Source organism: Fukomys damarensis, unplaced genomic scaffold (assembly GCF_012274545.1).
Source record: "Fukomys damarensis isolate Sample0158 unplaced genomic scaffold, DMR_v1.0_HiC HiC_scaffold_35, whole genome shotgun sequence".
NCBI classification, from domain to species: Eukaryota; Metazoa; Chordata; class Mammalia; order Rodentia; family Bathyergidae; genus Fukomys; species Fukomys damarensis.
Genome location: NW_022900947.1, coordinates 28971937 through 28998193, shown reverse-complemented (window position 1 = coordinate 28998193; position 26257 = coordinate 28971937). Strand labels below are relative to the sequence as shown.

At 41.6% G+C, this 26257-nt stretch overlaps 1 protein-coding gene across 1 annotated transcript in view; it reads right to left on the bottom strand.

Annotated features, from left to right (window-relative positions):
- The window catches only part of Pgm2 (phosphoglucomutase 2), a 30921-nt gene extending 6099 nt beyond the window's left edge, over positions 1-24822 (bottom strand). Inside the window, exons 1-12 of the mRNA XM_010625079.3 lie at positions 24639-24822; positions 23465-23632; positions 19215-19321; positions 15218-15302; positions 12672-12755; positions 12134-12327; positions 8544-8733; positions 7740-7837; positions 6591-6771; positions 6381-6474; positions 4821-4950; positions 3552-3741 (exon numbers count right to left, since the gene is read on the bottom strand). Coding sequence (XP_010623381.1) covers positions 3552-3741; positions 4821-4950; positions 6381-6474; positions 6591-6771; positions 7740-7837; positions 8544-8733; positions 12134-12327; positions 12672-12755; positions 15218-15302; positions 19215-19321; positions 23465-23551 — 1440 coding nt within the window. The 5' untranslated portion in view covers positions 23552-23632; positions 24639-24822. The remainder of the gene's footprint in view (positions 1-3551; positions 3742-4820; positions 4951-6380; positions 6475-6590; positions 6772-7739; positions 7838-8543; positions 8734-12133; positions 12328-12671; positions 12756-15217; positions 15303-19214; positions 19322-23464; positions 23633-24638) is intronic.
- Between the last annotated feature and the right edge of the window lie 1435 nt (positions 24823-26257).

The following is a 26257-nucleotide window of genomic DNA, read 5'->3' as shown; positions in this document are numbered from 1 at the left end:
TATAGTAGAAATATTTTCACAAGAATAAACACAAGGGCAGAGAGGAAAATAGGATATATCCGTTGATAGGGTTGCCGGGCAAACACAGAAGTCCGAACAGACAGAGCCGCTGAACTGGTGAGGTGCGACTCATGACAACAAATCGGACGGCCTGAGAAGGAGCCAGACAAGAGTCCACATACTGCAGAATCCGGCCACGCTAAAGAACGGAAGGCAGCGGGTACACAAAGGAGCGAGTGCGCAGAGGTAGCACACAGGTTCCGCGGGAAGACCCGCATCGACAGCCTACACAGCCAGGGAACCGCCTTGGCTCCCTTTCTGCCCGAGCTGCTTCATTCTCCGGAGACTGAACCAGAGGTACCACGGAGCACGGAGTAGGGTGAAGAATGGGTTGGCCCCGGGCTGTGGTACCCCAGCTTCTAGACCTCAGCTAAGTTTAGGCTTTTCTGGAGCACCCTAACAGCCCCAAACGAGTCCTCTTTAAGACATTAACTTGCTACCCAATATCCCTCGCGTGAAGTATGTTATTTGACTTGCACATTTACAGATGGTATATGGTGGCTCATGCCTGTAATCCCAGCACTTTAGAAGGCTAAGGCAGGAGGATGTGATGTTCAAGCCCAGCTTGGGCAACTTAGCAATACTCTATCTCATAACTTAAAAAATTTAAGAAGGGTTGGGGACATAGTTTGGTGCGAAGTTCTTGAGTTCAATCCTCAGTACTGCCAAACAGCAACAACAAACCAAAACCAAAGTATCTAAAGTATAATTAGGGATGGCCAGCCTTCTGGGGAAAGACACTGAGTAAATGACAAGTCCAAAACTAAGAGAAAAAGATCTATTTTTTTCAGACGGGACTGCACTGTTACCCAAACTGGTCTTGAACTGGCGATCCTTTTGTCTCAGCCTCCTGAGTGCTAGGATTACAGGTGTGTGCCACCATGCCTAGTAAGATTTATATATATTTTAAAGGTATAACTAATATCTTAAAGAGGTAAAATATACTACATAAATATATTACATATATATACAAAATAAGGATAGGGCACCATTTTGAATAACTTAGTAAGAGCTGAAATAGTCAATGGAAACACTGAAAATTAGTTGAAGAAATCTCCCCAAAAGTAGAAGATAGAGATGGACAACAGGAAAGAAAAACAAAATAATAAACACGGAGAGTTAGCCTTGGAAAGCGAGCATCTACCTAGGACCTCTTCAAGAAAGGGAAGTTATTTAAAAACTCAACCAGCCCCCTTCCATACATATAATCAAGAAAATTCAGAATTCAATGACTCACAGGCAAAACAAGACCAGGAAAGTACCCAGAAAAGTGAATAAAAAGAGACACAGACCACAATGCATATCACTGTGAAATCTCAGAAGATGAAGTTAAAATTCCCAAACCTTCCCAGAGAGAAACAAATCAGTTGCAAGAAAGTGACAGAGTGTGACATTCACATGCCTGTATACACACACAGCAGGCTCAACTGTTTGCTGAGGATCATACAACACTGGCGACTGAACAATAATGGAGCCATGCTTTCAAAACTGAGTCAATAAAGTGAGAGGGCAGAATGAGGCATTTTTAGACCCAAATGCCTCTAAAAATTTACCTCCCATTCACTTTTTCTCAGGAAGCACTTAGAGAGTGTGATGTAGGAAAAGAAATATAGAAAGAGGATGCCATGAGGTGGAACAAGGGTCTCAACTCTGGCAAAGGGCACTTCTAGGATGACAGCTGTGTATCCGATAGTCCAGAGAGCAGTTGGCCTGGCCTGGGTGGAGGGACCAGAGGCGGGCCATTGGTAACCAAATGGAACTCACAGGAGAGCTGGGTCCTTGGACTAGGTGGAAACTCTACTGAGAGGCACTTGAAAGATTTGGGAAGAACTGGTGACAGTTACATTTCTTATAAAAATTAGGGATGTCCAGTTGAAAATGTGCTACTTAGCCGTGCAGGCCATGGTAGTTACTTAGTCATAACAAAAGCTCAGATTGTGTGAGGGCAGAGATGGGAAGTATTGGATACAGGAAGTATAAGAACAAAATACTTATAGTTTATTAATTTATTAACTTTCCATGATAGAAAATTAATCATCTCTAAACCCTGACAAGCAAAAAAAAATCACCATATGAGTGCATTATTGAGAAGTTTTGTGGTGAACACTTGGAGAAACAATTGTGAGGGTGTGTTTGTCAGCATTGCAAAGAAATGTCAAAAAGCTCCTCCCTCTTTTTCTTGATATTGGGAATTGATTGAACTCAGGACTTTGCGCTTGCTAGGAAGGAAAGGAAACACTGAGCTAAATCCCTGGCCCTGTCACAATCCTTTTAATACTATTTATTCCTCAAAAATATATTGTATGCAGATGAAAATAAAAATACAACAAAGTAAATATAAAAGAAGATCTAACATTTCATAAAGGCAGTATTACTTTCCTCCTCAACCCTTGCCATAGTTAGTAATAATTTTAGGGGATCCATACTGTGTATAAAATGCAAACTCACGGTTTACAGCTAGCAGCTAACATTGAGAGAATAATGTGATGAACTACAGAGTAAGCAGTGGTTCTCAAAGGGTGGAGCAGTTGTATCAGCATCCAGACACCTAGAAACTTGTTTGAAAGTAAATTCTTCTTTTTTTTTTTTTTTGGTACGGGGGATCGAACTTGGGACTTTGCGCTTGCAAGGCAAGTGGTGGAACCACTGAGCTAAATCCCTGGCCCTGAAAATAAATTCTTGGTCCCCACCCCATACCCACCCAGTCAGAAACTCCAGGATGGGCTGCAGCACTGAATGGTGACCAGCCCTCTCTAGGCTGACTCTGATGCAGCTGACAGGGGAAGGGATAGAAAGGGAAACTCTGGATTTAGTTACAAGAGCCAGATTCTCTTGGGCCATTGTTATGGTTTATATCTAGATCTCCCTTAAAGCCCCATGCACTTGTAGGTGGGGATTTTGGGAGGTAAATGGAGAACAGGAGTGTGAGCTGTAGTTAAATGTGATGTTGAGGTAAAGCCTGGTTGGTGGAGGTGGTCACTGGGGCGTGGCCTGGAAGAGTGCATCTCCCTCCTCCTCCCTTGATCTCTTTCTTCTTCCTGCTTGCCAGGTAGCGAGGCCTTTCTCCCTGCAGTCCCCTCTGCTGTGCTGCCCTGCCTTGGAGCCAGCTGACTATGGATTGAAACCTCTACAAACTGAGCCAAAGTAAACCTCGCCTCTTTTAATTTGCAGGTGTTGGGTATTGTGCCTGAGCAATGAGAAAATACTAAGACAATCATCACCAAATGGCTGTGTGGTCAGACAGGTTCTGCATTTATGAATATTAATTTCCTTATGTGATAAAGGGTAGCCTGGGCTAAGATGACTATTGAGGCTCCTCTTAGTTCTAGCCTATGATACTTAATTTCCCATTTATTTTATACCTTATGTATCATCATGCTTAAATATCTAAAATCAGCTTCAACTAATTATATGATTGAATAAGTGATCCATTCAAATCATAAAGAGGTAAACAGAAAAGAGTTCAGCTGACAGAAACACGCATTACTTACAGCTTTTTTATCAGCCTGGCTATCGTCATAGCCAGTTGTAAGGTCCCGGATGGCAGAAATTTCAAATTTGCCACAAGTTTTTGGATAATTATTCTTCCCATCGTAGTTTCTCAGGTTTTCAAATAAATTTTTAATGGTGTCTTGATCATGGCAGATAAAATACGAAGCTTTGGTAATATGGTAGCCGTACCTATCAAACATAGGAATGTATGCAAAATGAGCAATGAACAAATAAGTCCGCGGAGTGTACACAGGATGTATCAACTAGTATGTCCTAAACAAATAACTGTAACTAGCTTTGAAAGCATAACTTCGCATTAAAAAAGAAGTCCAACAGTCTACCCCAGGGATCACCAAATGACTAACTGGCCTTCAGCCTGTATGTGTAAATTAATTTTTTTTTCCAGCTTTAATTGAGTTTATTGGTACATTTTAGGGATATAGTACAGTTATATTCATTGTTGGGATCTTGTACCTCTACAAGACAAGTCTTGGTTCTCATTTTTTCCCCTTGTCCCTGTCCTCCCTTCACCCCATAAATTAATTTTTTATTGGAACAGAGCCACTTCATGTGCATTATTTTGTATGCTGTTTCTTTCTGCTTTTGTGACATACTGGTAGGGTTCGATACTTGCTGCAAAGACTGAATAGATGCAGTATGAATACATTTAATCCTTTTTTTAGTTTTTGGACATAGGATATCTAAAATTCTGTTCTTTTTTTTTTTTGAAACAGGCCGAGGAACCACTGAGCTAAATCCTCAGCCCCATTACATTTAATCCTTTTTTTAGTTTTTGGACATAGGATATCTAAAATTCTGTTCTTTTTTTTTTTGAAACAGGCCGAGGAACCACTGAGCTAAATCCTCAGCCCCCAAATTCGATTCTTTAATCAGCCATTTCCACAACATTCTCACTTATTAAGAATTAATGCACCTGCAAATGGTAATAAGTAATTAAGCATCAAAAGGAAAAGGTGATCTTATTTTTCTTTTTAGTTTTTTTGAGACAGGGTCTCACTATGTAGTTGAGACTGACCTGGAGCTCGCTATGTAGCCCAGGCTGGTCTCGAACTCACAGCAATCCTCCTGCCTCAGCCTCCTGAGTGCTGGGATTATAGGCATGCACCACATGATCTTATTTTTCTATAAGAAACAAAGTTCATCACCCAAACAAGAGCATTAGAAAGAATATTAGTATGGCACACACAAGAACATAATAAAACATTTAAAAATACTACTTCAATCAAATAGAATCCATAGAAACTTACTCCACATAGATGGCCTTTAGCTGCTGTGACAAAGACAAATTCTTGGCTGCTAGAAAGCAAGCCATCTCCGCACTTATGACAGCCGCACTGACTCCATCTTTGTCCAGAACAAAAGGACAGCACATATATCCTGCAGAAACACAGGTCATACACACAGCTTTAGGAGTGATTTCCTTTCCTACATGGCAGCAGGTCGCACATTAGGAGTGGGACAGTACTGAGCATATGTGTGGTTCTCACTAACCATCTAATGTTTAAGAATTCAGCTCAGTGCCTAGAACAGAGCAGGCCTTCAGGAAGTATGTGCTGAACAACCCATGATGAAGTTCTTCCCTCCTGGCTAAAGGATCCTCATTGACTATGCAGTTTCATTCAGTCCCTCCATCTTGTATAAAATTGGTTCCAATTACTTTAATCCACATCAGTGTCTTTCTTCTCTGGGACAGACTGTTCTAGACAGTTACGTGATCCATTTCAGCACCTGGCCTCTATGCTTTTTTTGCGGTTACTTAGCGAGGTCTATATAAGCAGCTATAAGTCAAGATCAGTGTCATCCATTTCTTCCAGGGTCACAAAAGAACAGATATACAATTAATAGCTGAGAAACAAATGGATGATTTTTTTCAAAGTAAAAAGCCATAAAAAGATAATTCTGCCAAATCTGACAACAAAAAAGAAAACCTGAGCTATTATATTTCATTCAATTAAACAATGATATGTGCCTATAGTCAAGATCAGTGTCATCCATTTCTTCCAGGGTCACAAAAGAACAGATATACAATTAATAGCTGAGAAACAAATGGATGATTTTTTTCAAAGTAAAAAGCCATAAAAAGATAATTCTGCCAAATCTGACAACAAAAAAGAAAAGCTGAGCTATTATATTTCATTCAATTAAACAATGATATGTGCCTGTGCTTCAGGTACTATACAGATGAACATAAAGTTGAGGCACAATAGTTTTTACTAAGTTTAAATTGTTTTTCCAAAGTTAACAGCTAAATAATTTCTGGCACAAACATCTGAATTTCACTTATCTATCTATAGCTAGCTCTCTTTTCTGCTCACATATTGACAAACAGTTTAGGACAGGGATTTTCAGATTTTCTGGCAGAAATTGGACCACCCTTTCAAGTGCCCATGCCCTTGATGAGAACATCATAGCTGTGCCTTCTCCCCCTGCACAGACTTAGCAAAGATCCTCATTACACCTTTGGAGTGGATGGACTCTTTTGGTTTGGATATTTAACACCACAGTTGAAGAAACATCACAGCTCCTCCAAAGTGTGGCTTTGCCAGCTGCCAGCAGCCACGTGCAAGTGTCACTGTTTTTACTCACCTGTGGGTGGCGTGATTTTCACAAGATGTCCCTTTTGTTGAGAAAATATGAGATGCCAGTTTTGGAGTAGGACAATTCAACACTCCCAAAATATAGAGAAGCAAAGTAAACTGTGTGCTCTTGTTTCACTGTGGATTGGTTGGACTCAATCTAAGTCTTTTTCTTATTTACTTACATCCTATATATTAACGGGTTCTATGATCCTCATTTTCACTTCTTACCAATCGCTTCTTCAAATGCAAATAAGACAGTCTTTCCCTGGTCTATGAGCTGTTTGGCTCTGTTTCCCATCCACTTAAATCCAGTTAGTGTTTCCTACAGGGATAATGCAAAAAACAAAAACAAAAACAAAAACAAAACAAAAACAAGATGCCTTAGGTTTTCTATAGAGCAAAATAAAGGAAAATGTACAAGTCGCATGAACACCTTACCTCAAAATGAAACCCCTCCTTTAAGGCAATGGCCCGCAAGATTTTGGAGGAGACAGTGCTGGACAGCATGTATGTATCTTTGAGGGCACTGCGGTCTTTGTTCTTTTCTTTCCAAGAAGTAAAAAGCCACCAGCCCAAGAGGGCCCCCAGCTCATTGCCTGAAAACACTCTCCATTCACCACTGAAAGAAACACAGCCCACTCATTTCATTTGAAGTGATCTTCAGGAAGGCATCGGGAACAGGACCACTAACCACCCAAGGCTCATCGTACTTTCTGCAAGACTGTTCTTGTCATGTCTTTACAGAACTGGCCAGAAATACAGCTGTCACTGCACAAACCCGTAAGCAGCAACCATGTATTGGCCAATTGGCCTAGTCATACATCTGCCTTTCAAGTTTGTGTACAATGAGCATATCTGAGATGGCATGGAATGCTTTACTTTTAATCTTTGGCAAAGGCCAAATGTTTTAAAACATTTGTTCCTTTATACAAACTCTATGATTCAAACTTGTCTTGGCTATTGTGCCAGTACCCCACTGGTATTCCTCTCTGTCCATCCACCTAATCCAGTGTTTCTTTGAATATCTAGCTCCTTAGCAAACGCACCAGCACACTGAACTGCAAAGCCAGCACCAAGCAAAGAGCATCAGCCGCATTAAGCATTGAGACATTATTTATTGTTTGTTAGTCTTTTTGGTTCTTTTGAGACAGGTTCTCATTATGTAGTTGAGGCTGACCTGGAACTCACTATGTAGCCCAGGCTGGTCTCGAACTCACAGCGATCCTCCTGCCTCAGCCTCCCGAGTGCTGGGATTACAGGCGTGCACCACTATGCCCCGGCTGAGACATTATTTACATTAAAATCCATATAACATGAGGGAGGATCACAAAAAGTAATTTCAATTCCAGATACTCTTTGGGTTCATTTGCTCTACATTATGCTTGCCAGTGATGCAATCCTTCTACCTTTCAGATCAACATCTTGTTCTATTAGCGACTCCACAGAAAGTCTGTTGAAATGCTTTCCAAAATAAGTGCAAACTTAGTGAAAAATGTTTCCACATGGGCTCAGCTTGCCCAGGCACATGTTGCTGCCAAAGATGTTATCCTTTATAGTTTTCCATTATAGAATCATGATTAATTTTACCTGTCTTGCTTTTCTGCAACAGCAAGTCGATCGGCATCTGGGTCATTTGCTAAAACAATTTTGGCCTTGATTTTGTCAGCCAAAGCAAAAGATAAAGTCTGAAAAAGAGCACAAAAATAAAAGATTACTTAAATCAAGAATTGAGTATATGTGTAGTCTTTTAAAATATTCAGGGTTTTTAAGAGCTAAAAAAGGATTTTCTTCAAACTAAAGGTGGGTTTTACTCCTGGAGCTGGTCTTGTTCGGTCAGATGTTACCTTCCTAAGCCAGAGATCAGCTAATGAGGCATTAATGCATGGCCCAGATCTGCCCTGTGATTCCACACACATGTGGCAGGCTGTGTGTGGCTGGACCTGTATTTCTAGGCATTGCTATGTGAACAACCTCACAAACAAACAAAAATAATTCTCTCAACATCACTGTTATCCAGCCTTAAAACATATTATGCAAACCATAATTTAAATAACACTCCTTCATATCAGAAAAGTGACAATGAAGGATAAGAATCATAACATGAAAAAACTCTCTTATATTACTGTTAGCTATTGGTATTAAACACAGCAAATTAAATTTTAATTAAATTGGTTGAAAGCATTACTCAGATCTCAGATCTTACTCCATGATGATATGATCTCATTTGAAAGTTCCTTTAAGAAGTTAATGACTAACCAACATACACATTTCCAATGAAGAAAGCCATTTCTCTTCAATACAACAAAAACACATGAAATATATTTTACTTGATAGTAATAGTATGACTTTTTAGTCAAGGAAGATTTTATAATTTTGTAAAATGTAGATTACCAGGACTCCTTTACCCTCTTCGGGGTTTGGGTATTTGACAGTTGGAAACTCAGGATCAGGGTCTTTCTGTTGAGGAACAGGCTCAGGAGGAGCCAGATCAAAAGCCTTGAATGCTGCCTGAACGAAGTCATGCCCCACGCCGTGGACAGAGGTGTGCACAAACTTCACATGGGTCTCGCTGTTCACACTCCTAGAGTCAGACACACCACGGAAGACACAATTATGCCTCAAAACCGGAAGGTTTGCAAAATATCAAGCAATCAGCTTCTCAAGATTATAAAAGTCAACCGGGTAAGAATATACAAAACAAATGAATATCTTCCTAGATCATTTTAAAAAAAGAGAAAGGAGTCAGGAATGTAGCTCAGCAGCACAGCACCTGCCTGTGTCTGACAACTGTGAGGTCCTGAGTTCGATTTCTGGTACCAAAAAAAAGAGAGATACGTTGTCCACTCTCTTCCTAAATGTCTCTCCCTTCAACACATGCAAGCGTTAAGTTTTACTCCGCAGTTACTTTCTACAAGTCTGCCTGCTTGAGGATGTGTTTTGGGGTACTCTCTGGACAGCCAAAGTGGAATTCAACAAAGAAGCCCAGGCTCAGCTTCCAGGATCAGACCCACAGCTGTGCCCTGGATGCTGCCCAAGGCCCTGCCCAAACTGAACTCCAGGGCTCCACAGATTCTTCAATAGCTTCAGAAATGACTTTCAAAAGGGTCCTTTCAGTGAACTGTGATGAATTAGTACACATGTGGACATACATAGGTATGTATAGGTAACACTTCCGTTTGACAAAGTACCCTGACCTAGAGATTCAAGACAAATAGCATAACTATAGAAAGAAAAATTAACAGAAGTTACAGAAAAGTAAACAAAGGCTTTTTAAAAACTATGCTCTGACTGCCAGAAGAAATAAACACAGGAACACAATTTGTCCTAAGAGAACAGTGATTTAAAACAAGAACATGCTTGCATAAGAAAGCCCCTGAGCCATGGGGTGGCGCATTCCTGTAATTCCAGTTTCTCAGGAGGCTGAGGCAGGAGAATCATGAGTTTGAGACCAACCTGGACAACTTAAGGAGATTTTTGTCTCAAAGAGAAAAAGAAAAAAGGCTTGAAACCCAGCTCAGCACTCGCTGGGTTCAATCCCCAGTACCGCATGCATGCACACATAAATAAATAATGCATCTAGAAAAATACATATGCAAGATTGGGGATGATAAATCTGAAAACACTCTCTTGGACATTAAAATATGTCACAAAGCTATGGCACTAGATATAAAAAGGCAGATTAAAGGGACAGAATAGAGAATCGAGCAGATCATATTTGGAATGGAAAATGCCTGCGAGAAGCAGTAAAGCTTAGGGGCTGTCACGTTCTGGAATCAGGCTCTGAATTTAAATTCTGGACCTCTGCCATTTACAAGCCTTGCGAGGGCTGGCTGTTGTTGCCCAGCCACAACCTCAGCTTTCTCACTTACAAAACGGAAAACAGAACCTGTCCCCTGAGGCACTGCTGGCAGGATTGCAAAGAGATCACAGGTGAAGAGCCTGAAGCAATTACCTAATAGACAAGAAACATTTAATCAGTGATAGAAGTTGCTTTCTAAAGGTGACATTTCTTAGTCAAAAAAAGATACTATAATTTATGGTATTGGTATAGCTGCAAATTTTTCAGGAAAACCCTAAGCTTCTGCCTTATTTTACATCATAAAAAATTCAGAATTAAAGGTGACTCAAAAGATTCACCATGACAAAATGTAAATACAAAAGTTCTAGGAAAAACAAGAATTTTTTCTCTTTAGCATTGTAGAGAAAGTCTTTTAAGGTATGACATGAAACTCAGAAGCCATAAATCAAGACCAATAATTAACAAAAAATTTTACAAGTCCAACAAAAAGTTTTAATTAAAAAAAAACTGCAAAAGTAACAACAGGAGGGGAAGACAATACTTGAAATAAAGAAGACTAGGTTTCTATATAAATAAGTTTTGCAAAATGTAGAAGATGAACAAACGCATAGGAAAATATAAATTAAATAAATATGCCAAGTTTATTCATACCTAAAGAAGGCAAATGAAAGTGAGATGTTATTCTCACCTAGCTCAGTGGGGAAAAATGAGAATTGGGTAACACCCACAGAGGCAGGAATGTGAGGCCATACTGTTACGGGCTGCTGGTGGGAGCGTCCACTGCTGCAACAGTCTTGGTGAGCAATCTGCTAGCCACTATCAACTTTGTAAATGCACATTCAGTGATTTATTCTGATGCCACAAAGTTGTTTCATGGGACACACATGGACTCAATAAACTGTGCACTGGGGGTTGGCCCAGTGCTACTTGGAATAAGAAAAACCTGGAGACTCTTCATCAAGTTGGGTCAGAGGAGCAGAGGGAAACTTCACAAAGGTGTTCTGTTTGGATTATGCACCAGTGGAAAAAATAGTCACCAACATTTAGGAGTTAGAAGATTTCTTTTGGGAAGGAAAAACATCCAAGAATCTGGCAACTTGGATATCTCCGGGCTGCAGCTGAGTGAAGGCTGGGCAGGGATGGCCACTCTCTTCAAATAAGATGAGGGGTCACACTCTGTCCTGGAGCTGCCACCAAGTGGCCCAATACAGTGCCAGAGGCAAGCCGGGAATTCAGCTCCTTCAAATCAGTGGTGTCTTGCTGGGGGACACCTGGGAGTAGCATGAGGATCATACCGCCACCCACCTACACTGCTTAGTACCTGGCTGAAAGTATGGAGCCTGTGTCACGGGGTTAAGTGAACAGGTGCAGTGGCCTTTAGAATGAAAGAGGAGGACAAATAGGGACTAACACAGGAAGGTGTCGAGCGCAAACTGAGGAAAAAAGCGCAGGCCAAACTATACCCATACTATGGCTTTGAAATGACATATACATGCTTGCATATGCACAGAAAATGTCCATAAAATGAGAAAATGTTAGTGTTTCCTTCTGGACAGTTTTGGGTAAGTTTAAAAAATGTACATATATAAACATGTGTATACATACATGTATATGCACACCTACAAATATATATATATAGCATTGTTAGTGTTTCCTTCTGGACAGTTTTGGGTAAGTTTAAAAAATGTACATATATAAACATGTGTATACATACATGTATATGCACACCTACAAATATATATATATATATAGCAGATCAGACACCTATGGCCTACCTGCTGGGCCCCTGCTTGCACATAGTATTTTGAGAACACAGCCACTACGTACTGCTGCACTGACAGGTCATCTGAGGCTGTCTGCATACTATAACTTCAAAACTGACTAGATGAGAGTCTTTGTAACCTGCAAAGCCTGAAGTATTTTCTATCTGACACTGTAAGAAAAGTTGGCCAAGCCACTAAGGCCGAAGGATTGCAGGTTGAAGGTCAGGCTGAGCTACATGGCAAGTTCAAGGCCAGGCCAGCCTGGACTACACAGCAAGACCCTGTTTCAAAAGATAGAAGAGAGAATGGAAAAAGAAAAAATATGACAAACCTTGATCCACAGCCCCCGTATTGATAGAATTTAGCCTAGCCACATTAACTTAACTCACTTAAAGTTAGTGAAGAGATAATTCAGTTACCTGTGAAAACAGTATTTTTTAAGATCTTCAAAGTAGTCGTTACTGATGGATGCAGTAGGGTTGTGAAGGAGGGAATTTCCATCAATTAAAGAATCATCCCAAGCTTGAGGCCAGGGCTCTAGATTTTCTTCTATAGCTTGAGAAATCCCTTTATCATGTGGAGAGATGATCTGGGCACCGTTGTCCCAGTAGACCTAGAGAAGCCACAGACACATTAAAAAGTTCAGGCTTAGCTGGGTTAGGCGCTGCACACCTGTAATCCCAGCACTCTGGGAGGCAGAAGCAGGAGGATCACAAGCTGGAGCCCAACCTGGGCAATTTGGCAGCCTAGCGAGACCCTGTTTCAAAGTATTAAAAAAAAATATGTTTTTAAAGAGTTGAGGATGTAGCTCAGTGTAAAGACCCTAGGTTCAATCCCCAGTACTACCAAAGTAAATTTTAAAAGTTCAAGGTTAAATTTCCATTACCTGTTCTCCCAAATAACATAGGGACAGGATAACTTTGGAAAAAGAATATGTGAAGACAGCAAGAGAAATACCTTATAGCCATTGTCCTGCTTTGGGTTATGAGAGGCAGTGATCATGATTCCAGCACAAAGTTTCAAATGCGACACAGAGTAGGGCTGAAACGGCAGGAGAGAGGGACGCTTTTTAACAAAATCCGATACACTCGAAGTGCCTATTGTGTATTGCTGGTGCCACCTTGTTCCCCTTTGAATAAACATAATAAATATCTTAGTCAGGTGTGGTTGCATATTGACCATGCAATGTTTTTGTGTCACACTACAAAGTATATAGTAGCCCCCCACCTTGGGTTTTATTGTTGGTGGTTTCAGTTACCCATGGTCCAAAATACTGATATTTGTTGTGACTCTGAAGAGAGATAAAATTCACTTAGCTTTTACTACAGTGTATTTTGTATAACTGTTCCTTTTTTTAGTAGTAATTGTTAATCCTTTATGTTAATCCTAATGTATAAGTCAAACCATATCATATCTATAGGGTCTGCTGCTGGGAGCAATTCTACATAATTTTTGGGAAAAATCATTTTACAATTAAAATTACGATTAGGCCTAGTTCTCCTGCCTGCAGGCCAGCTATGGCATGTTGACACAGAACTCCATTTTGGCCCTGGTCACAGCTATGACCTCAATGGTCCAGTGATGATGTGATGCTCCAGGACAAGATTATACCACCCGGGGAGGGACAAAATCTTCATCTGCATAGTGCCTCATTGTCCTAGGATTTTCACTTTTGCTGCCCTCTGAGTGACTTTTTACATTTGTTACTCTCCCATGTACTGAACTCTGCCGAGTCATCTGTTACATTTGTTTCTCCTGAACAAAGGTGGCAAGCAGCCACCCGGGGAGGGCTTTCCTCTTTGCTGCCCAGAGCATCACTGATCAGGCCCAAAGCTCACTGCAGAGGTTCTAGTAACGTCCCCTTTCCCTGTTCCCTACAGTCTGCTACTATCCGCAGCCTCAGGCATCCGCTGGAATGCACACCCCATCTCCTGAGCTTAGAGGGCGACTATGTACTCTTATTTTTCTGGAACTAACTGGCTAACCTAAATGATAAGATGTATGTCTTCATTTCTTAGGAGACGTCTTCTCATTTTGTCTTCTTGCTAAAGTTAGAAAATGCTCCAAACAAACAAATGGTCTAAGTCTCCATTTCACATTCTTTCAAAGCTTTTGGTCAGGATAGACACTTAAATATTCAGTCGATTGTCTCCAGCCAATTATTTTCCCTTCTTTTTTGTTTGCTTGAGGAAATGGAGAGTACATTTATAGGTAACCTCATTTACCTCTTAATTACAAGGTTAAGTATAGTTCCCTGAGATTTGAACATTGCTCCCATCTTTACAAGACTTCTCATAATAGGAGAGGGTAATCCCAAGTGCTCAGGAGGCTGAGGCAGGAGGACCATCATGAGTTTGAGGCCAGCCTGGTCTACATAATGAGTTCAAGCCCAGCCTGAACTGCATAGCAAGACCCTGTCTCCAAAATAAATAAATAATAAAAAAATTAAAAAGGGGGGGCTGGATTATTTCCCCTACAGTTGCAAAGGAGATTATAAGACTTACTACTTGCAAACAACCTAAGATTTGACCCCTCTGTCCCTCTCCACTCTCCCACAAGAATCACTGCACTAATTTGTTTCCTTAGAAGTATGTCACACCCCTCTGGGGTCTTGGTGCAAAGAAAAGAGCAGACCCACTTGACAGTTTGGAAAAGTAATCAGGAGACACTTCCTGAATTCAAGTGTGATGTAAAAATAATAGCTATCAACACTTAGTATAGAAGACAGGAGGCTTGGACGTGATGCAAGTTTTCCACCAGGCAGTGAAACTACATATGGAGGTGACACACAGTGTTATGGGTCACTTACAACCTTGGGGGTGATGCATCTTCCTGTCAGAGCCGGACACACAGAACTAGGGGGCGCTCACTTCTGTCTCAACACGCTCTTGTTTCTGCTCAGTGTAAGTAACTGCATTCAGGTCTTGTTTTCTAAAAACGTTCTCAGCATCTGGCTCAGCTCTCAACATCTCAGTCTACTTAAAAGTAACAGCCATCAGAGTCCCTGGTACCCCTCCTTTAGATTCTGCTTCATTAAAGATTTGATAAACGGCTAGCCAAGAGTAGTATTTTATATAAAACAGGAGCACCAACTTGTCAAAAGTACTCAAAGCAGCATTTGAAGTGAAGGAGAAGACAGCCATCAGTTAAAGAATCACCCCAAGTTTGAGGTCAAGGCTCAATCTAAAATTCAGATTTGGACCTAAGGAGTTTCCTAGTTATGATAGCTGGGGGTGGGGACGGGAGGCTCTACTCACCAAACAGAGCAAGAATTAACAAAACATTTTATTCATTTTATTGCATTCTTACCATGCAAGCAAAAAGGAAAAGTATACTTTGAATATTACCAGGATGTGGGCAAAAGTTTCCTGGAGAGAAAAGAGGCAGCCTGATAAACACTAAGAAGCTCGCTGTCACTGAAACACCTGAATGCCAACAGCATGAAGGCCCGTAACACTCGGCAAGTCCCAGCCCTGATCCTGTGACAGGAAATGTTTACTTACCACAAAGGGAGTTGGAGTTATATGAGAAAAGAGGTGCACAGGAATCCCCTGGCTGATAAATGTGGCTGCAGCAAGTCGGGCAAACCTAGAAATGTAATAATAGGGAAGAAAAGGAGTGCAATTGTCATAACCACGTGTGATGGAAAGTAGCAGATGAATGTGGAACACTTCTTTAGCTTGAATACCCCAAACCAGAGCAAGGAAAATACATTTACATAAGCTTTAACTACTAAAGCTGGAGGACCCTGAGAGGTCATCTTATACTACTCTTGTTTTGCAGAAATGGGACTAAAACCAGAAAGTCCAGGCATCTTGCCCCACAGCCAGAGGCCACTTAGCACCTGAACCAGGTCTGTACCCATCTTTCAATTCTCTGTCCATCTTGTCCACCTCAGTGGTTCATAGCTCAGGCAGTTCTGTCCCCCATGGGACATCTGAAATGGAGGGGATATGCTACTGACAGCCAGTGGGTAGATGCCATGCATGGCGCTAAAGCACAGTTCAAAGAACTCACCAGCCAGGGTGAAGTCACGACCCATCATGCAGACCCTGAGCAACCCTAGCCCAAAGCCATCTTGATCCAGTACATATCATGCACACCAGAATCTGATCAGTTGTTGTTTTATTTGAAACGAAGGTATATTGGTGTACACACTCATTCAGACACACTCACACAGGTACACACTCATATGCTCACGCACACAGGTTTCGGTGCAGAACTCCTAAAAAAGCCTTTAATCTGGCATTTTTCTCAACTTCCAGAGCAACTGGCTTACAGCAGGATATTGTTGGAGTGAAGAGCTTTAATTTAGTTCCACTGAGCTACATAATAATAGTCCAGGATTAAACCCCAGATCACCCTTTTCTTTTCTTTTCTTTTTTTTTTTTTTTTTTTTTGGAACTGGGTTTTTCTCTTTAGTCCAAGCTGGCCTTGAGTTTGTGACCCTCCTCAGCTCCGTGTGTGCCACCATATCCTGCTCCTTCAAATATTTCTTCAGCACTAGCTTTGTTGAACTCTATTCTGTGAGCTGGCAGGGAAACAAAGAGCTCTGTCCTTGCTTCAACAACACAACTGTTAAAATTCCTAACATCGTTAAAAATACAAAAATGATTTTAACAGTTTAAAAAATTGCCTGTACATAGTGGCAAGTGATAAAAATAACAAAATTCAGCAAAATAATTTTAATAAAAAATCTGAATAAAATCTAGACTACATTTACTAGAAGGCACATGACTTTTACCTTCATGAAACGTTCATTATTTAGGTGACCACCAAGGTCCTATCTTAAAGCTGGCAAAGGAGAAACTCTCTAGTTGCAAAATAACCATATGTACAGTTACAAATGTGCACCACAAATATTCAGTGTGTTTTCTGCAAGTGCTTAATAGTTACAGCTTGTGTTTCCCACCAAATATTTAAAATCTGAGGATTGGAAAATGTAAACATTTCCTTACATAGAATTTTGAGGTTGTAACAGCTTCACTTTTTAGGAAGAGTCCATTCATCCATTACACATGCTTTGCTATGTATTGGTTTTATATTTATATTATGACTTCTAAATGTCTTGCAGAGACACGTGTATGTGACAGAGTAGCCCTGAGCTCACTCCCTCCCGTCCCATCAGACTCTAAGTCTTGACCCATAAGCTCAGAATCAGCAGTGTCAGTCGCTTCAAGCCAATTGCGTGACTCCATGGCCAGAGCAAGAAACACCCTTACCCTCCCTGACAAGCTGTCTGAAGTTGTGCCATGTGGAGATGCTGTGCCTGCTCTAGCCGGAGGGTATGACCTGCCCCAGGGTAGCACACACACATGATCTAGTTCTAACTGCTGTTACCAATGATAAGTTGATGAGCTGATAACCTGGTTTATTCTATGCCACTCCCTTGTGTAATTCGTGTGCTCTCCTCCCCAGAGTTCTAGCTTCTCTCTAGTCTTGCTGACAAAAACCACATTCTGGAACCTGCAAAGCTAAAGACCAAAACCCTGTGTCCTCCTGATTTGGATCTGGGGGTTGAATGCCTCTTGGTCCTTTTCCCTGGCCACGCACGCTCCCTTCCTCATGGCCATAACTTTTGTCCCCACCAATGCTTCTGTCAGATTAGAAGCTCCTACAGGTCCAGACCTGGACTCTATAAATTCATAAAGCACTGAAAAGGTAATAAGGCTTTTCCTTAATATCTAAGAATCATTAGTCATAGTAGGGGAGGATGCAAGTGAAAAGAGGGTCACGTAACATGGTAAACTATGGCCCACAGTGTGTACAAAGTTCTCTGCGTACACTGTCTACACAGAGGTTCTGGGGTATGCAGCAGAGCTCCGTAGTTGAGTACAGACTCTATGGCAGGGGTCCCCAACACTGGGAACAGAGACCAACAGGACTGGTCACTGGCCTGTTAGCAATAGGGTGGCACAACAGGAGGTGAGCAGAGGGGCCAGCCAGGAAGCTTAATCTACATTTATAGCTGTTCCCTGTTGTGTGGATGTTACTGCTGGGGCTCTGCCTCCTGTCAGATCACTGAAGGCATGAGAGTCTCAGAGGAACTCGAGCCCTACTGTGAACCATGCGTGATGTGGATCTGAGTTCTGTGCATGCCTCTGAATCAACACGAAGCCACTCCCATTCCCCAAATTCTTTAATGAAACTGCTTCCTGGTGTCAGAAAAGTCAAAAGCTGCTATATGGTACGCAGTGTGTAAGATGTCAACTACTTCCCTTTAGAGAAAATATCTGCGGACTGTTGGTGCCAGGTTTCTTATGTAAAACTGTGGCTCCTCTCACACTGTGATGTCAGAGATAAAGAACAGTTAGACCTCTGTATGTGCAGGTGCTGCACCAGCAGATTCAGCCAACTATGGATGAAAAATGTCATATTGTTGCTGGCCTATACTACCATTTTTCCCCCAAAATAAGATCTAATTGGAAAATAATCAGCCTTGAAAACTAGAGATCAAAAACGCCAGCCTTAGGCTGGGAATTTAGCTCAGTGGTGCTGCCACCTGCCTCGCAAGCACAAGGTCCCAGGTTCAATCCCTGGTGCTGGGGGGAAAAATGCCAGCCCCAATCAGCCTGTCCTTGTCTTACATGCCTTACAGAGTGGCCACTGAACAATTGTGAGGTATAATCTGCACGATACTAGCTGTCACATGCTAACGACCAGCTAGAACTTATATTCCGGTTAGGCCTTATTTTCAGGAAAACTCAGTATACAACTAGGCCTAGAATAGCTGTATCCACACTGTTGGTTTATAAAATTTTTTTCTTGCCATAATTCCCTAAATGATACACTGGAACAATGACTTACATTCCACTTCTACCTTCTAGGTATCACAAGTAACCTAGAACTCATTTAAAGTACACAGGAAGATGTACATAAGGTTATACTCAAGCACTATGCCATTTTATACAAGGGACTTGAACATCCACAGATTTTGGTATCTGAAAGGGTCACAGAGCCAATCTGCTATGGATAGCAAAAGATGACTGGAAAACCTTACGGGCTGTTGCGAGGATTAAGAGAATAAATATATAGATGCCTGGGTCACAATCAGCCCTCTAGCGATGGCTGCTGTTCCCATCATCACTACGGTCTCATCACCTGCTCAGGGCTACCCAGGAGAGCCAAGGGGTTCAGAATATTACAGAAATGCAGCCTCAGGTGGGAGTGCAAGAATGGGAAGAGACCGTGAGTTTTATGAACAGTGGAAGAAAAAATTATCCAAAAGGAAGCAAGGGAGAGTGAGAAATCACATTGCCAGTTTAAGACGTTTCTTTCCTTTAGATAAGTATTACATTCTAAATGCCTACATCACTTTATTTTCTTAACCTCAACATAAAAACAGTCTATCTTTGGCAGAACAAAGAGAAGTTACCATTTTTGGTATAGTTACATAATGTAGCTAGTAATATATTTAAAGTGAAGCTATTGAAAAGGGGATTAATGATAAACTTGCAAAATAAACTACCAAAAAATTGTTCCCTAAAAGTGTCTCCATACCTTTGGCTGCTGCCTCCACTGGCGGGGTGAGCTCGGGCGTCAAAGCTGATCACGACGCCCCGCCGCTTGAGGTCACTGAACTGCTTCTCCAGGTACCTGCACAATCCCTAAAAATGCCCCATGGATTAAAAGAGAGTGTGTTTTAACACATCTTTTATACATGCAATGTAGAAAAATTAGCCAAAAATGCTGTTTTCTCAACTTTTACAGCAGAACATTATAACACAAGAAAAAAAGCTTCTCAGTGATTAAACACAATGAGCAATTAAAAAACAAAAGGTTTTGCGGGGGGCTTTTTTGAGACAGGGTCTTACTGTATAGTTCAGGCTGGCCTTTAACTCACCACACAACCCAGGTTGGCCTCAAATTCATGGTGATCCTCCTGCCTCTGCCTCCTGAGTGCTGGGAAAAAATAATGTCTTTATCTACTGTCTGTCTGTCTGCGTGTGTGAGACTCAGCATTGAGAACTCATTTATTATCTCCCACCCCACATCAACTTTGTGAAGAAGTCCCATTTTACAGACGGAACACCTGAGGCTCAGAGATGGCTTGCCCAGTTCCAGGTACATGAGCAGCAGGACCTGGCTTTGTACCTGCATCTGGGAAAGGTGGCTCAGGGTGGTGTTTAAGCACACATTCTGGAACCAGAATATGGATTTGTACTCTGCCACCTACAAGCCAAGTGACAAATTCCTTAATCTCCCGATGCCTCACTTTGCTTTCCTATAAAACAGGAACAGCAATAGTACCTACCACATAGACTGTTACAAGGCTTAAATGAAATAAAACGTACTGGCTGGGAATTTGACACCAAGAAAGCACTGTGCAAGTGTGCATTATAAGAGCATTAGTTTCATCATTATTTTCCTTCACAGCTTATGCTGTTTTCTTTATGTTACCTCTACAATATCTGCTAAAACAAACAGGCAATGCAGAAATCTCTTTCTGCTAGTGCATGCCTATAATCCCAGCACTCAGGAGGCTGAGGTAGGAGAATCACTACAAGTTCAAGGCCAGCCTGGGCTACACAGTAAATTTGAGGCCAGCCTGAACGGCATAGTGAGACACTTTTTCAAAAAGGAAAAAAGAGAAAAGGCGAAATCTCTTTCTAATTGGCAATATCAGTAGGTCAAAGCAACAGGGTATGTTTTAATAAGATTTTGACTATTAACTGATGGAAATGTTTTGTTTGTGATGTTTTTTCTGAGGTGTAAAGGAGGCCACAATTAGTCTAATTACAGGGTATAACCAACTAGTCAGACAGAGCTTGGGTGGCTTGGGGCGATCACCACCCACACAAAACTGCTGGAGCATGCCAGTCCTGCAGCAGGATGGTGCAGTAACATCCCCAAAATTTCAAATATAGGAGATTGGAAACAGTGATGTGGAATTCCAAAGCTTTAGATTAATGGATAGTATTGAACAAACAGCAGGCAGTGGATCAGGCAATAATGATGGTTCATGCTACTTATTTCACTTTGGCTAAAGGAATTCTTATAAAAAACATTAACTCTTTGCTGGCAGGGGGATACTTCACAGCCTTTTTGCCAAAGTAGTGACAATTTAGAATGCCTTTACTTTATCTCTGAGAGACATATTACACTGGGCAGAAAGCCTCAAGCAATAAGGACCTACATGTATGGGTTTTGGGGGTTCGCAGAAAGGCATCCAGATGCCTGTCTGTGGTTTTCCCCAGCACCAGCACCCCACCCTCTCCCTGGTCACCCGCTGTGCTATGCCCTCAATGTTCCAGAAGGCAAGAAGCCTGCAGCCTTAGCCTAAATCCTTGCAGCTCTGTGTTCTCTAAAAAGCTCCAGGGCCTGCTGATTTTGAGGACCAGTGAATGGTTAAGGGCAAGAGAGTGCTTCTTTTAGGGAAATGATTCATGGGTTGAGGAAGGTTTTTGAAATCAAAATATTATTACAGAACACAAGAAGCAATCTTGTCTGTATGACTTCAAACAACAGAATGAAGATCAATATGTAAAAGCTCCAGAAAGACAGATTTTGGATCAAAATAATGAAGCATCTTTTAACAAGAACGATGCAAAGATAGAATGGGCTATTTTGGGGGACAGTGAGTTCTCCAGCCCTGATAAGTGGTGCCAAGGGTAAGTAATCTAAGCATATGAGTCACAATACAGCATGAAATAGGCATGAATTGTCAGAAGGAAATTATAGCCTCTATCAATGAGGAAAGTGACACACAAGTTTTCCTCCCATTTCCGCCCTGTTTTGTGAAGATGTTCTTGACACACCTGCTTCTTAAAACAAAGCAGGCAAACTTTAAGACAACATTAGGTGGAGACTCTATACCAAGTTACTTGCATGGTCGCACATCACCATTTGCAAGGGAGTGTTCTCCAAAGCTGGGGTGGAGGTCTGAGCTCGCAAATCCTCTTACTGGGATTCCTGGGGATCCTCCATGGCTGGAATTACTACTGAGATAGTAGAGACACCTGCTGCTCTCACAGAACTTTCCTCACCCTTACCGTCCTTGTCTCCTATAGTAAGTATCGTAGAAGAGGCTATATGACCATCTGGAAAGGGGATATTGCAGAGATCATCCCAAGGGATGGCTGGCTGGCTGAGATGACCTCTAAGCTATCTGTCTTGTTTTGGTGGGGTTCTTAACTACCACAGGACTCACTATCAGAACAGACCAGTTCTTTCAGAGTGTGTGAGAGTGGGTAAAATAACTGGCAAGATTTTTTTCCTGGGGATGTACTTCTTCATTTTTGGAAAGTAGATATAGATAAATAGTGGACAAAGAGCCTACATTAATCTAGAATTTCTTAGGACCCCTAATAATTAGATCTAGTAACAGCTGTGACCAACTGGACTGTCCAAAGATGGTCATGTATCTTATGATATGACACTGACGGTCCCTCCATGAGAAGCAGGTGTTTGCAGTAGGTGTTTCCTTCAGTATGAGCAGCCTCACTGACTCACTTTTAACAGAATATGATAGAAGGAAGGGACTTTTGGTGGCACTCGAACCTCAGCCATGAAAGTCAATGCAGCGTCTGCCTGGCACACTCTCCAGCTGTGTGTCTGTCTGTCTCTATCTCTCACTCACCATCCTGTGTGGAAGCCAGGTCGCATTGCAGGTTTTCCAGCCCCAGCAAGATCTCAGACAACAGCCAGCAGTAACTGCAGCCATGGGAATGTACAAGACTCAAATGACCCCAGTCTCCAAATTGGCCCAGGTGATACCAGGCAGGACAGAGATAAGCTGTCTCCATGGAGCTCTACACAAATTGCAGGGGTGTGAGCAAGACAAATATGGAAGTTGGTAGAAACCACCATGTTTTGGGTGACTTAGTGCACAGCTTTAGTCACTGGAACAGAAAGTCACCTTGGGTGGCACATCCCACTAGGGCAGGATTCCCAGATGTAGTATTCCAAGTAATCTTCCCTCCAAAAGGATCCCAGGAAGCCCTGCACCTTTAGTTTATGGCCAGGGCTCCGAGTAACTGTGCCTCCCTCACATGAGCTTCCCATATTGGGGTTTCAGCAGGATATGCCCAATTCCGCCTTTTACTCAGGGATGCATATAATCATCAGTAGCCATATTCTCTAGCTTTGTCTTTCCCGAATTGAGGGGATGCTCATTTTAAATAAGTCTAAGTAGTTGCAGAAATTGTGAGAATAGGTTGTTCTAGTTCATTTCCATCAGAAATACTTTTCCTGATACTCAGTGACAACTTTCCTGTTTTGTCTTCATCTGTATTCCTGAAAGCTGGGTCTCAACTCTAACAATAAAACACACAAACTAAAGCAAGGGAGGAAACTCAGCAATAATTTCAATTCATATCCACATTAAAAAAAAAAAAGACAAAACACCAAAAACTAAATGGAATAGGTTCTTGCTGATACTGGTGATGTCCTTTTAATACCAGAATCTATCAAACCATGAGAAAAATGATAGGACCTTATAATTCAGCTCAATTGAGGTATTTGTTCTAGAATCAAATCTCTACAATGGAACTGTTTTAGTCATTAATAATGCATCTCTAATGCCTAGCACATATAGGCGCTCAATAAATCTTTTAAAGGATGAGTAGATAGATGGCTAGCTGATCCTGAATGTTGAAACAAAACTGCTTCAACCAACTTCATGAGCCTCACTTTCTGGAGTAAATGTTCTGACTCCTTGTACCTGCCCAAGTCAAAAGACATGGCCATAATTACAATAAAAGGAGCCGGGGATGTACTATGAGTGACTAACAATTATAAAACTGCAGTACCTGTGTAGTCTGGATGATGGTCAAGTCATTCATCTGAGATATCCCTGGACCCATGGGTGCTCGAAGGCCAGCTGTCCCAAACTCCATTCGGGCCCCAAAACATTTTTGTAATTCTTCTTTATTACCTGCTGCAATTAATTTTTTCACTAACTTCAAAGTTAAAGGATTCTGCAAAACAGAAATGTATACAGCAGATACAGCCAGGTGAGTCAGAGAACAAAATCCTGCAATTTAAAAAATCCCACAGTATTCTAACCTCTAGGGAAAAAAACCACATACATGTTGACTTTCAGTTTTCTGATGCTTTTGAAATCTGAAACAGAAGATCTATTTGGCATTATAAAATCACTATAATTTTCTTTCCTCCCAAGACAAGTATGCATCACTTTGTGATCTGTATCTGTGTGGGCAGGCTATCTAGCTTCTTGAATTCTCAATTTCCTTACCTATGAAATGGGAACAATCTGGAACATTCCTTATATGGTTTTTAAGGCTTTAAGTTAAATTAATATGCAATCTCTCTCTCTTTCTCTCTGTCTCTCTCTCTTTACCTAATACTTAGTTGTGATTACAGATTCCTTTTCTTCCCTAATGCCATCACATTTTGCCAGAGAGGAGTCATGAATTATATTCAAAACTTTGCTTTTTTAGCGCTTTATACTTTGTAAGGAGCATTCACATACCTGATTGACAGGTAACAACTCAAAGAGGCAGGGAAATAACAGATGGGAAACTTTTGTAATGTTTTATACTACAGAAATTGAGTGACTTCCTTCTACTGCATGACAGTCATTAACTCGATTCTTTGCTATTATATTAATAGACACTAACATGAATCATTTGAATTCATTACACGTTGCCCTTTGTAAAGCAGTTGTGGAAAATGTTAAGACTGGAAAAAAATAACGATGACCACATTAATTCTACATCAGAGTTTTCAATTAAAGTGTTCAGGAGACTGAGAGATAGTACTTTATGTTTATCTTACATCCTCAGTTTAGACACTCAGACAGGACGTGGCCACATAATTAAACTTTGAAATACTATCGCAATAACCTTGACTTCCTGGAATTAAGCCCATCTTTCCAGACTGTTCCAGATTCAACAGGAATCAAGTACAACCACACCTTTTTGACCAAAAGCAATGGACACTAATCACAGGACATAATCTTACCCATCAAACTGTCAGGTGCCCCCAAGGAAGGGCTCAGATCTGGTACATAAAAGAGGCTCAATAAATATCTGTTGATTTCATGGTCACACCCATATCCAGTGATTCTCTGATTCACAATGTAGAGTTGGAAAATCCTAATTTGCTTTGGGTGTGTAGGAAAGACACAGTAGCCTGAGAGAAACAAAGTAGACAGAGATAATGAAAAGTTGAAGGCAGCAGCCAAGGACCAGAGCGGGGAGGGTGTAGTGGGGGTGTACAGGGATGGAACAGCCAGAAGCCTTGGGTAGAATCCAACCAGCAGATAGGAGTTTCACTGGAGGATGGGTGCTCCTTCCCAGATAAGTACTTTTCTCAAGCCAAAGAGGAAATAAAAAGAGCATCCAAGTGGGGTAAAAATTTAAGAATAGAAAACTGACATGTGACTGGGGATTTAGCTCAGTGGTGCTGCCACCTGCCTCACAAGGTCCTGAGTTCGTTCCTCAGTGCCACAATAAACAAATAAATGAAAAGGACAACATTCTTTTTCTTTGACGCTGGGCACTACCATCCCTACAAAGATAATAACCTTTTGTAGAAATTATTCTGTTTTTTCTTCAAAGGGAAAGTTGTATGGAACAACATTAACTCTGGCTTTTAAAAATACACGACAAGCTCCAAGTTTCTAAGTTATCAGCCAGGAAAACATTTTCCTTCCCTTACAAAGCACAAAATTGTTCCGGGAAAAGACCAATTCCCCAGGGAGTTACCAATAGCATTCTGGAAAAGGGAGCGGCTGACATCATCAGGGGAGCCAGGAAATGGTAAAGGAAGGTGCTTACTAAGTGCTGGGCATGGCACTGGGCCCTATGAACCATGGGGTTAGCGAGGGCCGGCAGCATTTGCTAAATAATATTCAGGGGCCCTGGGCAAAATGAAAACGAGGAAATCTTTGTTCAGCAATTAAGAATTTGAAAACTGGACAGCAGGGACCTGTTAGGGGCCTGTCTAGCTGCATGGGCCTCATCCTCCTAAAGTCGGACCTGGACACAGACATTACAAATAAGCCGGCAAGTGTTTGTGGGTTTTGTTGTTGTTTGTTTGCTTGTTTTTCCAGTTGCAGTAAGAGCTATGAAGGAAAAGAACAGGATGTTTACAGAGTACATTGGAGAAATGAACTGCCTCTCTATGTGAGTCACATTCACACTTAAAACAGGGGTAACAGCATTAGAAGCAAACTCAGCAGAAGGGAGAAGACAGGAACATTTTGGGAAAACCGCACGCAAGGAAAAGCAGGAGACTGGATTGACTGGAAGAAGGAAGCTTCCGGTGGAGCTGGGTGCTAACTCTTCTTTCTCAGAAAGGCAGTAAACAGAGAAAAAGTGACGCTGTCTCCAAAAGGTTCCTTGTCACCCTCTCCGCAAAGTCAGTCCCCTAAGGGCAACCCTGGAGCCGGCCAGGCCCGGTGTCTGTAACCAAGTCCTGGGGACAGATGGATGGGAAGGTTGCTTGGCAAAAGATCCAGGAATGAAAATGGGCGGTGCCGAGCGGTTCTTGATCCCCGAAGCTGCGCCGCGGACTGCAAAGGACGCCCGGCCTCAGGCACACACGGCCCGGAGCGTGGCCACAGTTAGACCACGTCC